At 44.2% G+C, this 14,779-nt stretch overlaps 1 protein-coding gene across 1 annotated transcript; it reads right to left on the bottom strand.

Moving 5' to 3' along the window:
- Nucleotides 1-12,251: 12,251 nt before the first annotated feature.
- Nucleotides 12,252-14,499, bottom strand: LOC123398607 (probable flavin-containing monooxygenase 1). Its single transcript, XM_045093061.1, has 5 exons — nucleotides 14,041-14,499; nucleotides 13,704-13,941; nucleotides 13,431-13,606; nucleotides 12,981-13,342; nucleotides 12,252-12,776 (listed from the first exon to the last, which is right to left on the bottom strand). The coding sequence occupies exons 1-5, from the start codon at nucleotides 14,482-14,484 to the stop codon at nucleotides 12,434-12,436; spliced, it is 1,563 nt and encodes a 520-aa protein (XP_044948996.1). The 5' UTR covers nucleotides 14,485-14,499; the 3' UTR covers nucleotides 12,252-12,433.
- Nucleotides 14,500-14,779: the final 280 nt, after the last annotated feature.

Genomic DNA, 14,779 nt, shown 5'->3' with positions numbered 1-14,779 from the left:
GTGATCTATTTATTCACACATGTATTACTATTTCTTGTTAAAACAATGATAGCATGAACAATAGACGATTATCATGAACAAGGAAATATGATAATAACCATTTTATTATTGCCTCTAGGGAATATTTCCAAAAGTTTCCCATAGCATTATGGTGTTGATCATGTTTTGCTCGTGGAAGAGGTTTAGTCAACGGGTCTGCAACATTCAGATCCGTGTGTACTTTACAAATCTCTATTACTCCACTCTGGACATGGTCCTGGATGGAGTTGCAGCGGCGTTTAATGTGCTTCGTCTTCCGGTGTAACCTGGGCTCCTTGGCTATGGCAATGGCCCCAATGTTATCACAGAAGAGTGTCATTGGACCCGATGCGCTTGGAACCACTCCAAGGTCGGTGATGAGCTCCTTCATCCAAATTCCTTCATGAGCCGCTTCTGAAGCAGCTATGTACTCCGCTTCACATGTAGATGCTGCCACGACTTCTTGCTTGCTGCTGCACCACCTCACTGCCCCACCATTCAAAACATATATGTATCCGGTCTGTGACTTAGAGTCATCCGGATCTGCGTTGAAGCTAGCGTCGACGTAACCCTTTACGACGAGCTCTTCGTCACCTGCATAAACGAGAAACATTTCCTTAGTCATTTTCAGGTACTTAAGGATATTCTTGACCGCTGTCCAGGGTTCCATACCGGGATCACTTTGGTACCTCCCTACCAAACTTATGGAAAGGTTTATATCAGGTCTGGTACACAGCATGGCATACATAAGAGAGCCTACGGCTGAAGCGTAGGGGACATAACTCATCTTCTCTCTATCTGCTGCCATGGTCGGCGCTTGAGTCTTACTCAATCTCATACCTTGCAAAACTGGTAAGAACCCTTTCTTTGAGTTTTCCATATTGAACTTCTTCAATATATTGTCAAGGTATGTACTTTGCGAAAGACCTATGAGGCGTCTCGATCTATCTCTATAGATCTTGATGCCTAATATGTATGCAGCTTCTCCAAGGTCCTTCATTGAAAAACTCTTGTTCAAATAGGCCTTTATGCTCTCCAACATCCCTATATCATTCCCCATCAATAATATGTCATCCACATATAGTATGAGGAAATATACAGAGCTCCCACTCACTTTCTTGTATAGACAGGCTTCTCCGTAAACCTGTATGAACCCAAACGCTTTAATCACCTCATTAAAGCGAATGTTCCAACTCCGAGATGCTTGCACCAGCCCATAGATGGAGCGCTGGAGCTTGCACACTTTGTTAGCACCCTTAGGGTCGACAAAACCTTCTGGTTGCATCATATACAACTCTTCCTTAAGGTTCCCGTTAAGGAACGCTGTTTTGACGTCCATTTGCCAAATTTCATAATCATAAAAGGCGGCAATTGCTAACATGATTCAGACAGATTTCAGCTTCGCTACGGGAGAGAAAGTCTCTTCGTAGTCAATTCCTTGAATTTGTCGAAAACCCTTTGCGACAAGTCGAGCTTTATAAACGGTCACATTACCGTTTGCATCAGTCTTCTTCTTGAAGATCCATTTATTTTCTATGGCTCGCCGGTCATCGGGCAAGTCCACCAAAGTCCATACTTTGTTCTCATACATGGATCCTATCTCGGATTTCATAGCTTCAAGCCATTTGTTGGAATCCGGGCACGCCATCGCTTCTTCATAGTTCGAAGGTTCACCGTTGTCTAACAACATAATTTCCATTACAGGGTTGCCGTACCACTCTGGTGCGGAGCGTACCCTTGTGGACCTTCGAGGTTCAGTAGTAACTTGATCGGAAGCTTCATAATCATTATCATTAACTTCCTCTTCAGTTGGTGTAGGCGCCACTGGAACAACTTCCAGCGCTGCGCTACTATCTTGTTCGAGAGGGGGTGTAATTACCTCATCAAGTTCTACCTTCCTCCCACTTACTTCTTTCGAGAGAAACTCTTTCTCTAGAAAGGATCCGTTCTTGGCAACAAAGGTTTTACCTTCAGATCTAAGATAGAAGGTATACCCAATAGTTTCCTTAGGGTATCCTGTGAATACACATTTCTCCGCTTTGGGTTCGAGCTTTTCTGGTTGAAGTTTCTTCACATAAGCATCACAGCCCCAAACTTTAAGAAACGACAACTTAGGTTTCTTGCCAAAGCATAGTTCATACGGTGTCATCTCAACGGATTTAGACGGTGCCCTATTTAAAGTGAATGCTGCAGTTTCTAATGTGTATCCCCAAAATGATAGCTGTAAGTCGATAAGAGACATCATAGATCGTACCATATCTAATAAAGTGCGATTATGACGTTCAGACACTCCGTTGCGTTGCGGTGTGCCAGGCGGCGTCAGTTGTGAAACGATTCCACACTTCCTTAGGTGTGTGCCAAACTCGTGACTCAAATATTCTCCTCCACGATCAGATCGTAGACATTTAATTTTTCTGTCACGTTGATTCTCAACCTCACTCTGAAATTCCTTGAACTTTTCAAACGTCTCAGATTTGTGCTTCATCAAGTAGATATACCCATACCTACTCAAATCATCGGTGAGAGTGAGAACATAACGATAACCACCGCGAGCTTCAACGTTCATTGGACCACACACATCAGTATGTATTATTTCCAATAAGTCGGTTGCTCTCTCCATTATTCCTGAGAATGGAGTCTTAGTCATCTTGCCCACGAGGAATGGTTCGCATGTGTCAAATGATTCAAAGTCAAGAGACTCTAATAGTCCATCAGTATGGAGCTTCTTCATGCGCTTAACGCCGATATGACCAAGACGGCAGTGCCACAAGTATGTGGGACTATCATTATCAACTTTACATCTTTTGGTACTCACAGTATGTATATGCGTAACATCACGATCGAGATTCATCAAGAATAAGCCATTCACCAGCGGAGCATGACCATAAAACATATCACTCATATAAATAGAACAACCATTATTCTTTGACTTAAATGAGTAGCCGTCTCGCATTAAGCAAGACCCTGATACAATATTCATGCTCAAAGCTGGTACTAATAACAATTATTAAGGTTTAAAACTAATCCCGACGGTAGATGTAGAGGTAGCGTGCCGACGGCGATCACATCGACCTTGGAGCCATCCCCGACGCGCATCGTCACCTCGTCCTTGGCCAGTCTCCGCTTATTCCGCAGTTCCTGCTTTGAGTTGCAAATGTGAGCAACAGCACTGGTATCAAATACCCAGGAGCTACTATGAGCGCTGGTAAGGTACACATCAATAACGTGTATATCACATATACCTTTAACGTTGCCGGCCTTCTTGTCCGCTAAGTATTTGGGGCAGTTCTGCTTCCAGTGACCTTTTCCCTTGCAATAAAAGCACTCAGTCCCAGGCTTGGGTCCATTCTTTTTCTTCTTCCCGACATCTGGCTTACCGGGCGCGGCAACAGTTTTGCCGTCTTTCTTGAAGTTCTTCTTACCCTTGCCCTTCTTGAAACTAGTGGTCTTGTTGACCATCAACACATGATGCTCTTTCTTGATTTCTACTTCTGCAAACTTGAGCATCGAGTACAACTCGGGAATGGTCTTCTCCATCCCTTGCATGTTGTAGTTAAGCACAAAGCCTTTGTAGCTTGGTGGGAGAGACTGGAGGATTCTGTCAATTATAGCATCATCCGGAAGTTCGACTCCAAGTGAAGTCAGACGAGCGTGTAACCCAGACATTTTGAGTATGTGCTCACTGACAGAACTGTTCTCCTCCATCTTACAGCTAAAGAACTTGTCGGAGACTTCATATCTCTCAACTCGGGCACGAGCTTGAAAAACTAGCTTTAGCTCTTGGAACATCTCATATGCACCGTGTTGCTCAAAACGCCTTTGGAGCCCCATTTCTAAACTGTATAACATGCCACACCTAACCAGAGAGTAGTCATCACTCCGCGTTTGCCACACGTTCAGAATGTCCTGGGCTGCTGCGGGACCGGGAGGGTCACCTAGCGGTGCATCAAGGACATAAACCTTTTTAGCTGCTTCAAGGATGAGCTTCAAGTTGCGAACCCAGTCAACATAGTTGCTACCATCATCTTTCAGCTTGTTTTTCTCTAGGAATGCGTTGAAATTGAGGTTGACGTTGGCCATCTACAATATTTATAAAGAAAACTTTTAGACTAAGTTCATGACAATTAAGTTCATTTAATCAAATTAAGTATGAACTCCCACTTAAATCGACATCCCTCTAGTCATCTAAGTGATACATGATCCATGTTGACTAACCCGTGTCCGATCATCACGTGAGACGGACTAGTCACCATGGTGAGCAACTTCATGCTGATCCTATTCAACCATACGACTCATGTTCGACCTTTCGGTCTCTTGTATTTGAGGTCATGTCTGTACATGCTAAGCTCGTCGAGTCAACCTAGGTGTTTCGCGTGTGTAAATCTGGCTTACACCCGTTGTATGCGAACGTTAGAATCTATCACACCCGATCATCACGTGGTGCTTCGAGACAACGATCCTTCGCAACGGTGCACACTTAGGGGAATACGTTCTCGAAATTTTAAGAGAGATCATCTTATTATGCTATCGTCGTTCTAAGCAATAAGATGAAAAACATTACAAACATCACAATGCAATCATATAGTGACATGATATGGCCATTATCATCTTTGCTCTTTCGATCTCCATCTTCAGGCATCGCATGATCATCATTGTCACCGCGTGACACCATGATCTCTATCATCATGATCTCCATCAACATGTCTCCGTGAAGTCGTCACTCCAACTACTACTATCACTACTACTATAGCTAACCGATAGCAATGAAGTAAAAGTAGTAAGCACATGGCATTGCATCTCATACAATAAATTAAGACAACTCATATGGCTCCTGCCGATTGTCATACTCATTGACATGCAAGTCGTGAAACCTATTACAATAACATGATCATCTCATACATCATACATGCAAGATCACAACTTTGGCCATATCACATCACATGTCAAACCCTGCAAAAACAAGTTAGACGTCCTCTAATTGTTGTTGCAATTTTTACGTGGCTGATTTGGGTTTCTAGCAAGAACGCTTTCTTACCTACCTGACAGCCACAATGATGGTATGCCAAAGCTATTTACCCTTCATAAGGACCCTTTTCATCAAATCCAATCCGACTAGAGTAGGAGAGACAGACAACCGCTAGCCACCTTTATGCACGGCGTGCATGTCTCTCGGTGGAACCAGTCTCACGTCAGCGTACGTGTAATGTCGGTACATGCCGCTTCATCCCACAATACCGCCGGAAAAGAATAAGACTAGTAGCGGCAAGCAATTGACAAATCATCGCCCACAACCTTTTGTGTTCTACTCGTGCATAGAATCTACGCATAGAAAACCTGGCTCGGATGCCACTGTAGGGTAACGTAGCATAAATTCAAAAAAATTCCTATGCATATTCAGATCTTCCTATGGAGAGACCAGCAACGAGAGAGGGGTGAGTGCATCTTCATAGCTTTGAAGATCGCTAAGCAGAAGCGTTACTAGAACGCGGTTGATGGAGTCGTACTCGCGGCGATTCAGATAGCGGTGTGATTCTAATCTAGTGCCGAACTACGACACCTCCGCGTTCAACACACGTGCAGCCCGGTGACGTCTCCTGCACCTTGATCCAGCAAGGAGGAGGGAGAGGTTGGGGAAGATCTCCGCAGCACGACGGCGTGGTGTCGATGGAGAGACGAGGTCTCCTGGCAGGGCTTCGCCAAGCACCGACAGAGAGGAGGAGGAAGAAGGGCAGGGCTGCGCCGAGAGGGAGGGAAAACCGTGTTTCAAAATAGCCCCAAACCTCAACTATATATAGGGGGAGAGGGAGGGGCGCAGCCCTTAGGGTTCCCACCCCCAAGGGGTGCGGAAACCCCCATCTGCGCTAGGAGGTGGCGGCCAGGAGGGGAGGAGGGGTGTGGCGCACCCCTGGTGGGCCTTAGGCCCACCTCGCTTAGGGTTTGCCCCCCTTCCCTCTCCCCTGCGCCTTGGACCCCTGGTGGGAGGCGCACCAGCCCACTCTGGGCTGGTTCCCTTCCACCTTTTGGCCCATGTCACCTTTTGGGGCTGGTGGCCCCTCCCGGTGGACCAGCGGAACCCTTTCTGGTGATCCCGGTACGCTACCGGTGACGCCCGAAACACTTCCGGTGTCCAAAACCATCCGTCCTATATATCAATCTTTACCTCCGGACCATTCCGGAGCTCCTCGTGACGTCCGGGGAACTCATCTGGGACTCTGAACAACTTTCGATAACCTCGTATAACAATTCCCTATAACCCTAGCGTCATCGAACCTTAAGTGTGTAGACCCTACGGGTTCGGGAGACAGGTAGACATGACCGAGACACCTCTCCTGCCAATAACCATCAGCGGGGTCTGGATACCCATGGTGGCTCCCACTTGCTCCATGATGATCTCATTGGATGAACCACGATGTCAAGGATTCAATCAATCCCGTATATAATTGCCTTTGTCTGTCGGTATAGAACTTGCCCGAGATTTGATCGTCGGGATACCTATACCTTGTTCAATCTCGTTACTGGTAAGTCTCTTTACTCGTTCCGTAGCACGTCATCGTGTGACTAACTCCTTAGTCACATTGAGCTCATGATGATGTTCTACCGAGTGGGCCCAGAGATACCTCTCCGTCACACGGAGTGACAAATCCTGATCTCGATTCGTACCAACCCAACAGACACTTTCAGAGGTACCCGTAGTGCACCTTTATAGTCACCCAGTTACGTTGTGACGTTTGATACACCCAAAGCACTCCTAAGGTATCCGGGAGTTGCACAATCTCACGGTCGAAGGAAAAGACACTTGACATTAGAAAAGCTTTAGCATACGAACAATACGATCTAGTGCTACGCTTAGGATTGGGTCTTGTCCATCACATCATTCTCCCAATGATGTGATCCCGTTATCAACGACATCTAATGCCCATGACCAGGAAACCATGATCATCTATTGACTAACGAGCTAGCCAACTAGAGGCTTGCTAGGGACACATTGTGATCTATTTATTCACACATGTATTACTGTTTCCTGTTAATACAATTATAGCGTGAACAATAGACGATTATCATGAACAAGAAAATATGATAATAACCATTTTATTATTGCCTCTAGGGCTTATTTCCAACAATTTATATGGCTTGTTTTGTCCTTCTACCATGTGTCTGCCCATGCAATCCAAAGCAACTATCCTTTAAAAGGGATTGCACACATTTAGAGGGAGCTTGTACTAGTCATGTATCTTTCAAAGTTGTCATATTCTAATGCCTATCTTTATTTGAAGCTTTGATTGTATGTTGTCATCAATTACGAAGGGGGGGGATTGAAAGCACATATGCTCCCTTGGTTGTTCTGATAATTCATGACAACATACATTGTCTCTTGGACAAACACTTCTACCTAGTATATTTCAGGTATAGTCCAAAGAGAGCTTTGGCTATATGATTGTGAGGAGAAGCCCCTTTGATGCAAGGAAAGGAATAGGATTGGATCAAGCTTCAAGCAAGAAGACTCTACATTTTATATTTGTGAGAAATCACTTTGAGTTCATAGGAAAGCCAATACTATTAAAAGCGGGTGAGGTACTATGATGAATTGGTTGCTCAAGTGCTTAGAGATACCACCAAAAATACTCGACCATTTCCCACAAAATATATCTTTTCAAAGATAGATAAGAAAAATCGGTGCCACCAACATTTGCAACTCCGCCCTACCGATTTTACGCTTAGACGGAACCTATGCCAAACCGCACCATCTCGATACAACCAACATTCCTATCGGTGCCACCGAGATTTGGTAACCAACATTCTATTGAGATGATTTCAAGTTTTAGATTTTCTGAGTTTGAAATCGGTCTCACCGAGTTTTGGAAACCAGTCTAGGTCCTCGTATCGGTACCACCGAGATTCCTACATCGGTCTCACCAAGAATTCAAAAGTTGCCACATTTAGTGCAACTCGGTACCATCGAGATTCATTTCGGTGTCACCGAGTTGGGAAATAATGTTTTAACGGTTGGATTTTGGGGGATGCCTATATATACCCCTCCACCTATCTCTCATTTGTAGAGGAAGTACTCAGAACACACATACACTTGCCAGATCCATTTTTCTGAGAGAGAGCCGCCTACTCATGTGTTGAGATCAAGAGATTCCATACCAATCATTTGAACCTTGATTTCTAGCCTCCCCAAGTTGCTTTCCACAAAATCAATTTCTCCTACTCATGCCAAATCTGTGAGAGAGTGATTGAGTGTTGAGGAGACTATTTTTTTGAAGCACAAGGGCAAGGAGTTCATCATTCTACCACATCTATAACCTTTTGGAGGGTGGTGCCTCCTAGATTGGTTAGGTGTCGCTTGGGAGCCTCCTACTTCGTGTTGTGGAGTTGAACCAAGAAGTTTGTATGGGCAAGGGGATCGCCTACTTCGTGAATATCTACCGTGAGTAAGGCTAGTCCTCCGTGGACGGAAGCCGTGGTGGACTAGACAAGGCCGCTTCTTTGTGGACCCTTCGTGGGTGGAGCCCTCCGTGGACTCTCGCAGCCGTTACCCTCCGTGGGTTGAAGTCTCCACTAAAATGGACGTAAGATAGCGCCACCTATCGGAACCATGCCAAAAATCGTCGTGTAAACTTCTTCGCATTTGATCTTCCTAAACTCTATTCCTTATTACATGTTCAAAGTCTTTACTTTTTGTTGCCATACTTGTTGACTAGCATGTGTAGGGTGCACTAGACTTGTTAGAATCGCTAAAATATGCCAACCATTAAATTGGGTAAAGGCTAGGATTTGAATTTATGCAAGTAGTATATTGACCCCCCTCCCTCTAGAAACCTCTTCTCTCGATCTCACAATTTTTTTAAAGTAAGTGTTTTTTAGTGAGGGGAGTGGGTGGGGATGGGGGCGGGGTTGTTTCGTTGTACCTGCTATCAAGTTGCAGTTGCTAAGGTGAGTGAGATTTTTTTTCTCTTCAGGCGGGATTCCTTGGAGAGAACGGAGGTATTTGGAAAGTGATGGCTTGTCAATCAGTGTGTGGGTGTGATATGCAACAAAGTTGATAACCTCCGATCTGTCATCTATAAGCTTCACCGTCATCTTAGCAGCACATTTTTTTGCTTTATAGTCTCTCTTCCTCTTCTTCTTATAAGTGGGTTTTTCGTCATCCTATTCAGCATCCTGTTCATGTGAGCTCGGGCATGTAGTGTTTTTGCTCGACGAGGCAAAATCTGAGACACAAACCCTCTACTCGGGCTTACAAAACTTGTTACAACACAACTGTTTTCTCGTCACCTGGCCCGTGTGGGCTGACCTGTTAGATGTATTCGACTTGATTGAAAAACCATACCCAAAGCATAGCGGTTTTAGTGTTCCCTTGCATCAACCAACATGTCGAATTGCATGCCAACATAAAGTTCTTGTGGCTGTGACCAAGCTTCCTCGTCTCCCAACTGAGGTGCCTCATCAACTATAGCATTAGCAGGACAAAATAGAGGTGAGGGAGCAGCCACATGATTGTTTGGGACATGAGTACTATTAGAGCCAATGTCGGGGTCAGGAGACTCGTCAACACCCTCATCCAAATGGTGATCATCCTGCTCATAGCTTGGATGTAAGAAGGGCACACCCAACTCAACTGAAATGTTGATAGACTCAACGTCAAGCGGTGGTTCATTCAGATCAATTATCTTGTTTCCACTACTACTTGTCCTTTTTTCACCACATCAAATCTGCAAAAAAGTCGTGTTAGTGGACAACATAACCATGCATCATATTTTTGCACACAAACAAAAACCCCATTCTTTTTACGATGAGGTGTCGATAGAAAGTTAATTGAGCAACTATATACAGTTTTCTGGGCAACTACATAGTTAAACAGAGGCAACTCCTTGTATCTTTTTTTCTCACTAGTGTTTATTATTTTATTTTGTAGCTTTCTGTTTCTAGCAGTATCACACCCATATAGTTGACAACTTTTTCTTGTTTTTGTGTTTTTTCAGCAGGGAGATGACAAATTTTGAAGGAAGGAGAAGATCAACACATATGTGACGTAGGGATTAATAGGGGGTCAAAAGACATATCTTTTGCTATAGATTAGACTTCTGTATTTAGTGAGACCATCCGCAGTCGTAGCAAAGTACATGCATATTATTTTGTGTTTCTGGTTTGAGTTTTAACGAGAACCATTAAAAGTTGTATTTTAGCATACATGCATTACTACTACTTGCAATAGTTCTACTACATACTTCGTGTCTTATTTGGCGGATGCAAATTGCACTTTAGATTATGACAGGAGTTTGCCTCTGATTAATAGTAGAGTTGCCTTTTCTTATACCTCATAAAGGCAACTCCACACATTGCACAACTATGATGCCACTCCTATGATGCACATTAGGGGGGACTGGCTTGATTTGTACCCTTTTTGTCAGCTAAACTGCAGAGGAGTTACCCATTTTGTTGGTACTAGACTTGCTTTTTCACAAAAGTGCACCAAGTCCATAGTGTATTATACCCAGTTGCCTAATGCATACACTAGGGTTGCCTCAAAGGAGTCGACCAGTTGCTTATTTTTTTTACAGAACCACCCTAAACCCTTATATTTTGGAGGAAGGGATGGATTTTTACCAAGGAGGTGTTTTCACCAATCCAGGAACAAGAAAAACAACCCAGTCTCTTGATATTCTCCAGATCTTTTAGACATGGATGAGGTGTGTGAGTAAGGTTCAGATATCATGAAAGATGGATGCAAATCTTCTTTACACACGAATGAGATCAAGCGGGAGAGGGGGTAGGGGGAGGTGGTGCATACCTTCTTTCCAGTCATACCTTCTTTTATTTCTTCAAGACGCCATTGATGGGGCAGAGGTAAGCCTATTCTCCAGATCTCGTTTGGAGCAAGAAAGGAGGAGGAAGAGGAAGAAGGGGTCCCCCCGTGGGCTTGTTCTTCAAGGAAAACAGAGGAGAGGATGGCGTGAGAGGATCGTGCGTACATGAGACCACGTGGGGGTTGGGCTAAAGCGGAGGAGGAACGCGTGAGGGCGCTCGGGACATGACTCGGGCGCGCAATCGGTGCGATCAGGTGGAGGGCCCACGGATGACGATTTGTTTTCATAGAAGAATTAGTCACTATGATTTTTTTTTCATTGGAACATGGCAATTTGTTTTCATAGACCATGTAAATTTTACTTCAATTAGCATGGAAAATTCCTTTATTTTTTACAATTGTAAACTTTTCTTTAGGCCGTGGCAACATTTATTTTTACTACCATGTACAATTTTATTTTATTTTGAACCATGGCAAATTTTACTTTTTTTGTACCATGTTTTTTTTACTCTAGTGGACCATTGTAAATAACTTGCAATGGTAAAGAAAATGATACATGGCAAATGTTTTCTAGGAACATGGCAAATTTGTTGCCTTGGCAAACCAATTGGAACATGGCAAATTTGTTGCCTTGGCAAACCAATTGGAACATGGTAAATTTGTTTCCTTTGTAAAAAAATTGGAACATGGTAATTTTGTTTCACAAATCATGGACAAATTATTGTATGTATCATGGAAAATTTCATTTTTTTATTTATCATGCAAACTTTTATTTCTAGGCCATTACAAAACTATTTTTGTTACCATTTGAAATTTAATATTAAACCATGAAAAAATTATTTTTTGTACCATGGCTTTATATTTGGTGGACCATGGTGAGTATTTTCTAGAACACGGTCATTTATCTTTTTGAAACATCGCATATTTGTTTTCATGCACCATGGCAAATTTACTTTATGTATCATAGCAATTTTCTTTTTTCATCATGGCAATTCTTTGACCAGGATAGTTTACTTTAGGTAGCATCACCATCTTAGATTTAGACTATTATTCATCAAAACAAAAGGGAAAGTCGGAGTTTTTCTTTTTCTTTTCTTGAGAATAGAATCTCACTAATTAGACTTTTGATTATTATTTTTGAATAGTTTGGATTGCTTACTACATGTGTCACGTGGTATTTAGACTCCAGATATAACAAAATAGGACGAAAATATTTGTCCATCAAAGCAAAAGTAGTATGTTCGAGCCATTAAAGGTTGGACAAAATGGATGAGAAGATTTACTACTTTTATTTGTCGTACTTATTAGTATGGGGGTTTTCTCGAAGATACTTAATATAAAACTCTTTTGCGGTTTGATTTGAATTGCAAAACATCTTACATTAATGGGACAGAGGTAGTAATACATCATATAGTTTTTTTTTGCAGTTTGAATTGAATTGCAAAAACGTCTTATATTAACCGGGCATGGGGTAGAGGTTGTAATACATCTCGGCATCTCGCTAGATGTATGGATCAATGGATGGACAGATACAAACATAGGCGAAGCAGCAAACAGACAAGGCTGAAACGGAGATAATGGAAGTATTTCAGTTAACTCCGCCGGTTAGATGCCACCGTAATCTGCTGGTCCATATGGAAGCACCCAATCTGCCAGGAATCCATTTTTCCTCTTGTGATCAATCCCCATGTCTTGACACAACTGATCGTTGCACATGATGTGGACTGGTGCAACACATGACCGACGGAAGTGGTCTGAAGCGTACCGTTTCATGTACTTATCCCACTCGTCTACGTTCTCCTCCATGCATCTTATGCTGGGCAAACGGAAGGTCCCACGAAGGAAGTGTGCCAGCCACTTGGACTGCAGCTCGAACGCGTGCAGGTTTGACACATTCTCGCAGTAGCCGATGATAGCCAGTTGGGGGATCCTCGGATGGACACACTGCCTGCATGTGTTCATCAAAATATATAGCCAGATTAGTTGTAACCCACTCCCATTGATTTAGCTAGAGATTTGCATGCATGCATGCATGTACTACCTCTGTAACTAAATAATAAAACGTTTTTTGTAGTTCAAATTAACTGCAAAAACGTCTTGTATTTAGTTACGGAGGAGTACAAAAAGTTTGTGATTTTTCTTTGTATTTGACCTGAAATGTGGAACGATTCTAGACGGCGAGCCTGCCACAATGTCTCTGAACATGTGCGATGCGAACATCTCCCTCAGCTTTTCGTCACCTCTGTACCCGGTGGCAAATATCACCACGTCGCTCTTTATTACTGGCGACGATTCGCCTTGTACGACCAGGCCTTGTCTGCAGAAGTTAACTTGCTTTGCTTTCTTGAGAACGATGCTTCCTTGATCGACATTACTGTAGAACTTATCGGGTAGTGACGCAACCAGGCATGAGCTCATTGCATCGAAGAAGCTGTGGTCTGGTACCATTCCGTGCTTCTTCATGGGTACAGCCCATCTATAGTAGCTCTCAACAAACTTGGAGAACAACCATCTCTGAAACATTACATACAGTTAAGAAGATGGGATTAATTATATATCATGGTCTCGCTGGATCAATTAGTTATACTGTTATAGCCATTACCAAGGGTGATAATAACGTGGCCAGAAGGCCAAGCAACAACCCCTCCCCTGGCTTGTGAATCAGGAGTTGAGAAAAGCGATTGAGGTAGAAGAAACCAATGGGGACACCCCATGCGTTGTAGCCAGGGATGATCCATCGCTTCGTACGACATATCATTGTGCATGGATACTTCGGGCCTGCTCGAACGTACGTACAAGTTTTTGTTGAACCTAAAAATATATTCGTGTTGTTCCAATTACTACAAGCGAAGATAGAAGCTGGACATGGCATTACCGTTTACATTTGCGCACTCTGTGGCAATGTCGAGAGCAGACTTTTGGTAACCGATGACGGTGACGAGCTTGCCTTTGATGAGTTGGGTGGCCTTTGCATCGTCCATGTTGGAGTAATCCATGGAGTGGATCACGGTGCCATCAAAGGCCTCTGCACCTTTCCCCGGCGGGAAATTGGGAATGTTGGGCATGCCACTGAACCGTCCAACGCAGAGAACCACAAAATCCGCGACATGGATCTAATTGTGTTTGAGCATGGCATCAATTAATCATCAAAACTTACGTACATCAAACATTCACATAGATTTTACGGCAATCGAAGCTTTGTGTTTGCTCACCTCAACGTCGTCCCCGCGCTGCACGGTGAGCCGCCACTCGCCCCGACCGCTGCTGAACGCCTCGCCCGTGCCAGCCCACTGATCCCACGCCATCATCTCCTCCTCGTTCACCGCGCCGGAGTACTCCAGAGCGGCAACCCGGCTGCCGAAACGGATGCACTCTAGCACGCCGAAGCGGCGCGCGTACGAGCGCAGGTACTCGGTGACCTGCTTATGGTCCGGGTACAAATCCGACACTCCCGGCGGCCATGGGAAGTCCGTGAACTGGTAGTATGGCCGTGGTGTTTGAAGCCGCGTCGAGGCGAGCGTGTGCGCCCACACGCCGCCGATCGCATCCGCTTCGGCCTCGAACAGGACAGGCCGGAAGCCGTGTTCCAGCGCGTGCTTGCAGGCGGTGAGGCCACTCACGCCGGCTCCGATGATGGCCACCCGTTTCTTCTCCATGGAAGACACACGTACCCTTTGTCCTTTTGTTTTCTCTTAGCCTAGTAGGACTGTAGCATGGAGTAGTATTTATTTCCGAGAAGTGGGATCTAATATGGTGCGGTTGGTCTGGACTTGATCATTTTTTTCATCTTCATTTTCCCCTGACCATTTCTCTTCTTGCGAAGCTCGTCGTCAAAGTTAGAGCTGTCGGCGTGACCGTCTGTTGGCATGCACTGTCCTCGTCCCATGTGTTGCTGTTTGCGGAACGGCTTCGTTGATGGTGCTCTATGGTAAAGTCAAGGTCGCTTGTTCG

This window comes from Hordeum vulgare, chromosome 5H (assembly GCF_904849725.1).
Source record: "Hordeum vulgare subsp. vulgare chromosome 5H, MorexV3_pseudomolecules_assembly, whole genome shotgun sequence".
NCBI classification, from domain to species: domain Eukaryota; kingdom Viridiplantae; phylum Streptophyta; class Magnoliopsida; order Poales; family Poaceae; genus Hordeum; species Hordeum vulgare.
Note: the sequence above shows the minus strand (reverse complement) of the source record. Positions and strands in the feature narration are given on the sequence as shown.

Coding starts and splice junctions, on each gene's coding strand:
- LOC123398607 (XM_045093061.1), bottom strand. CDS start 14,484: ATGGAGAAGAAACGGGTGGCCATCATCGGAGCCGGCGTGAGTGGCCTC. Junction 13,942..14,040: donor AGCGCGGGGACGACGTTGAG/GTGAGCAAACAC, acceptor AAACACAATTAG/ATCCATGTCGCGGATTTTGT. Junction 13,607..13,703: donor AGAGTGCGCAAATGTAAACG/GTAATGCCATGT, acceptor ACGTTCGAGCAG/GCCCGAAGTATCCATGCACA.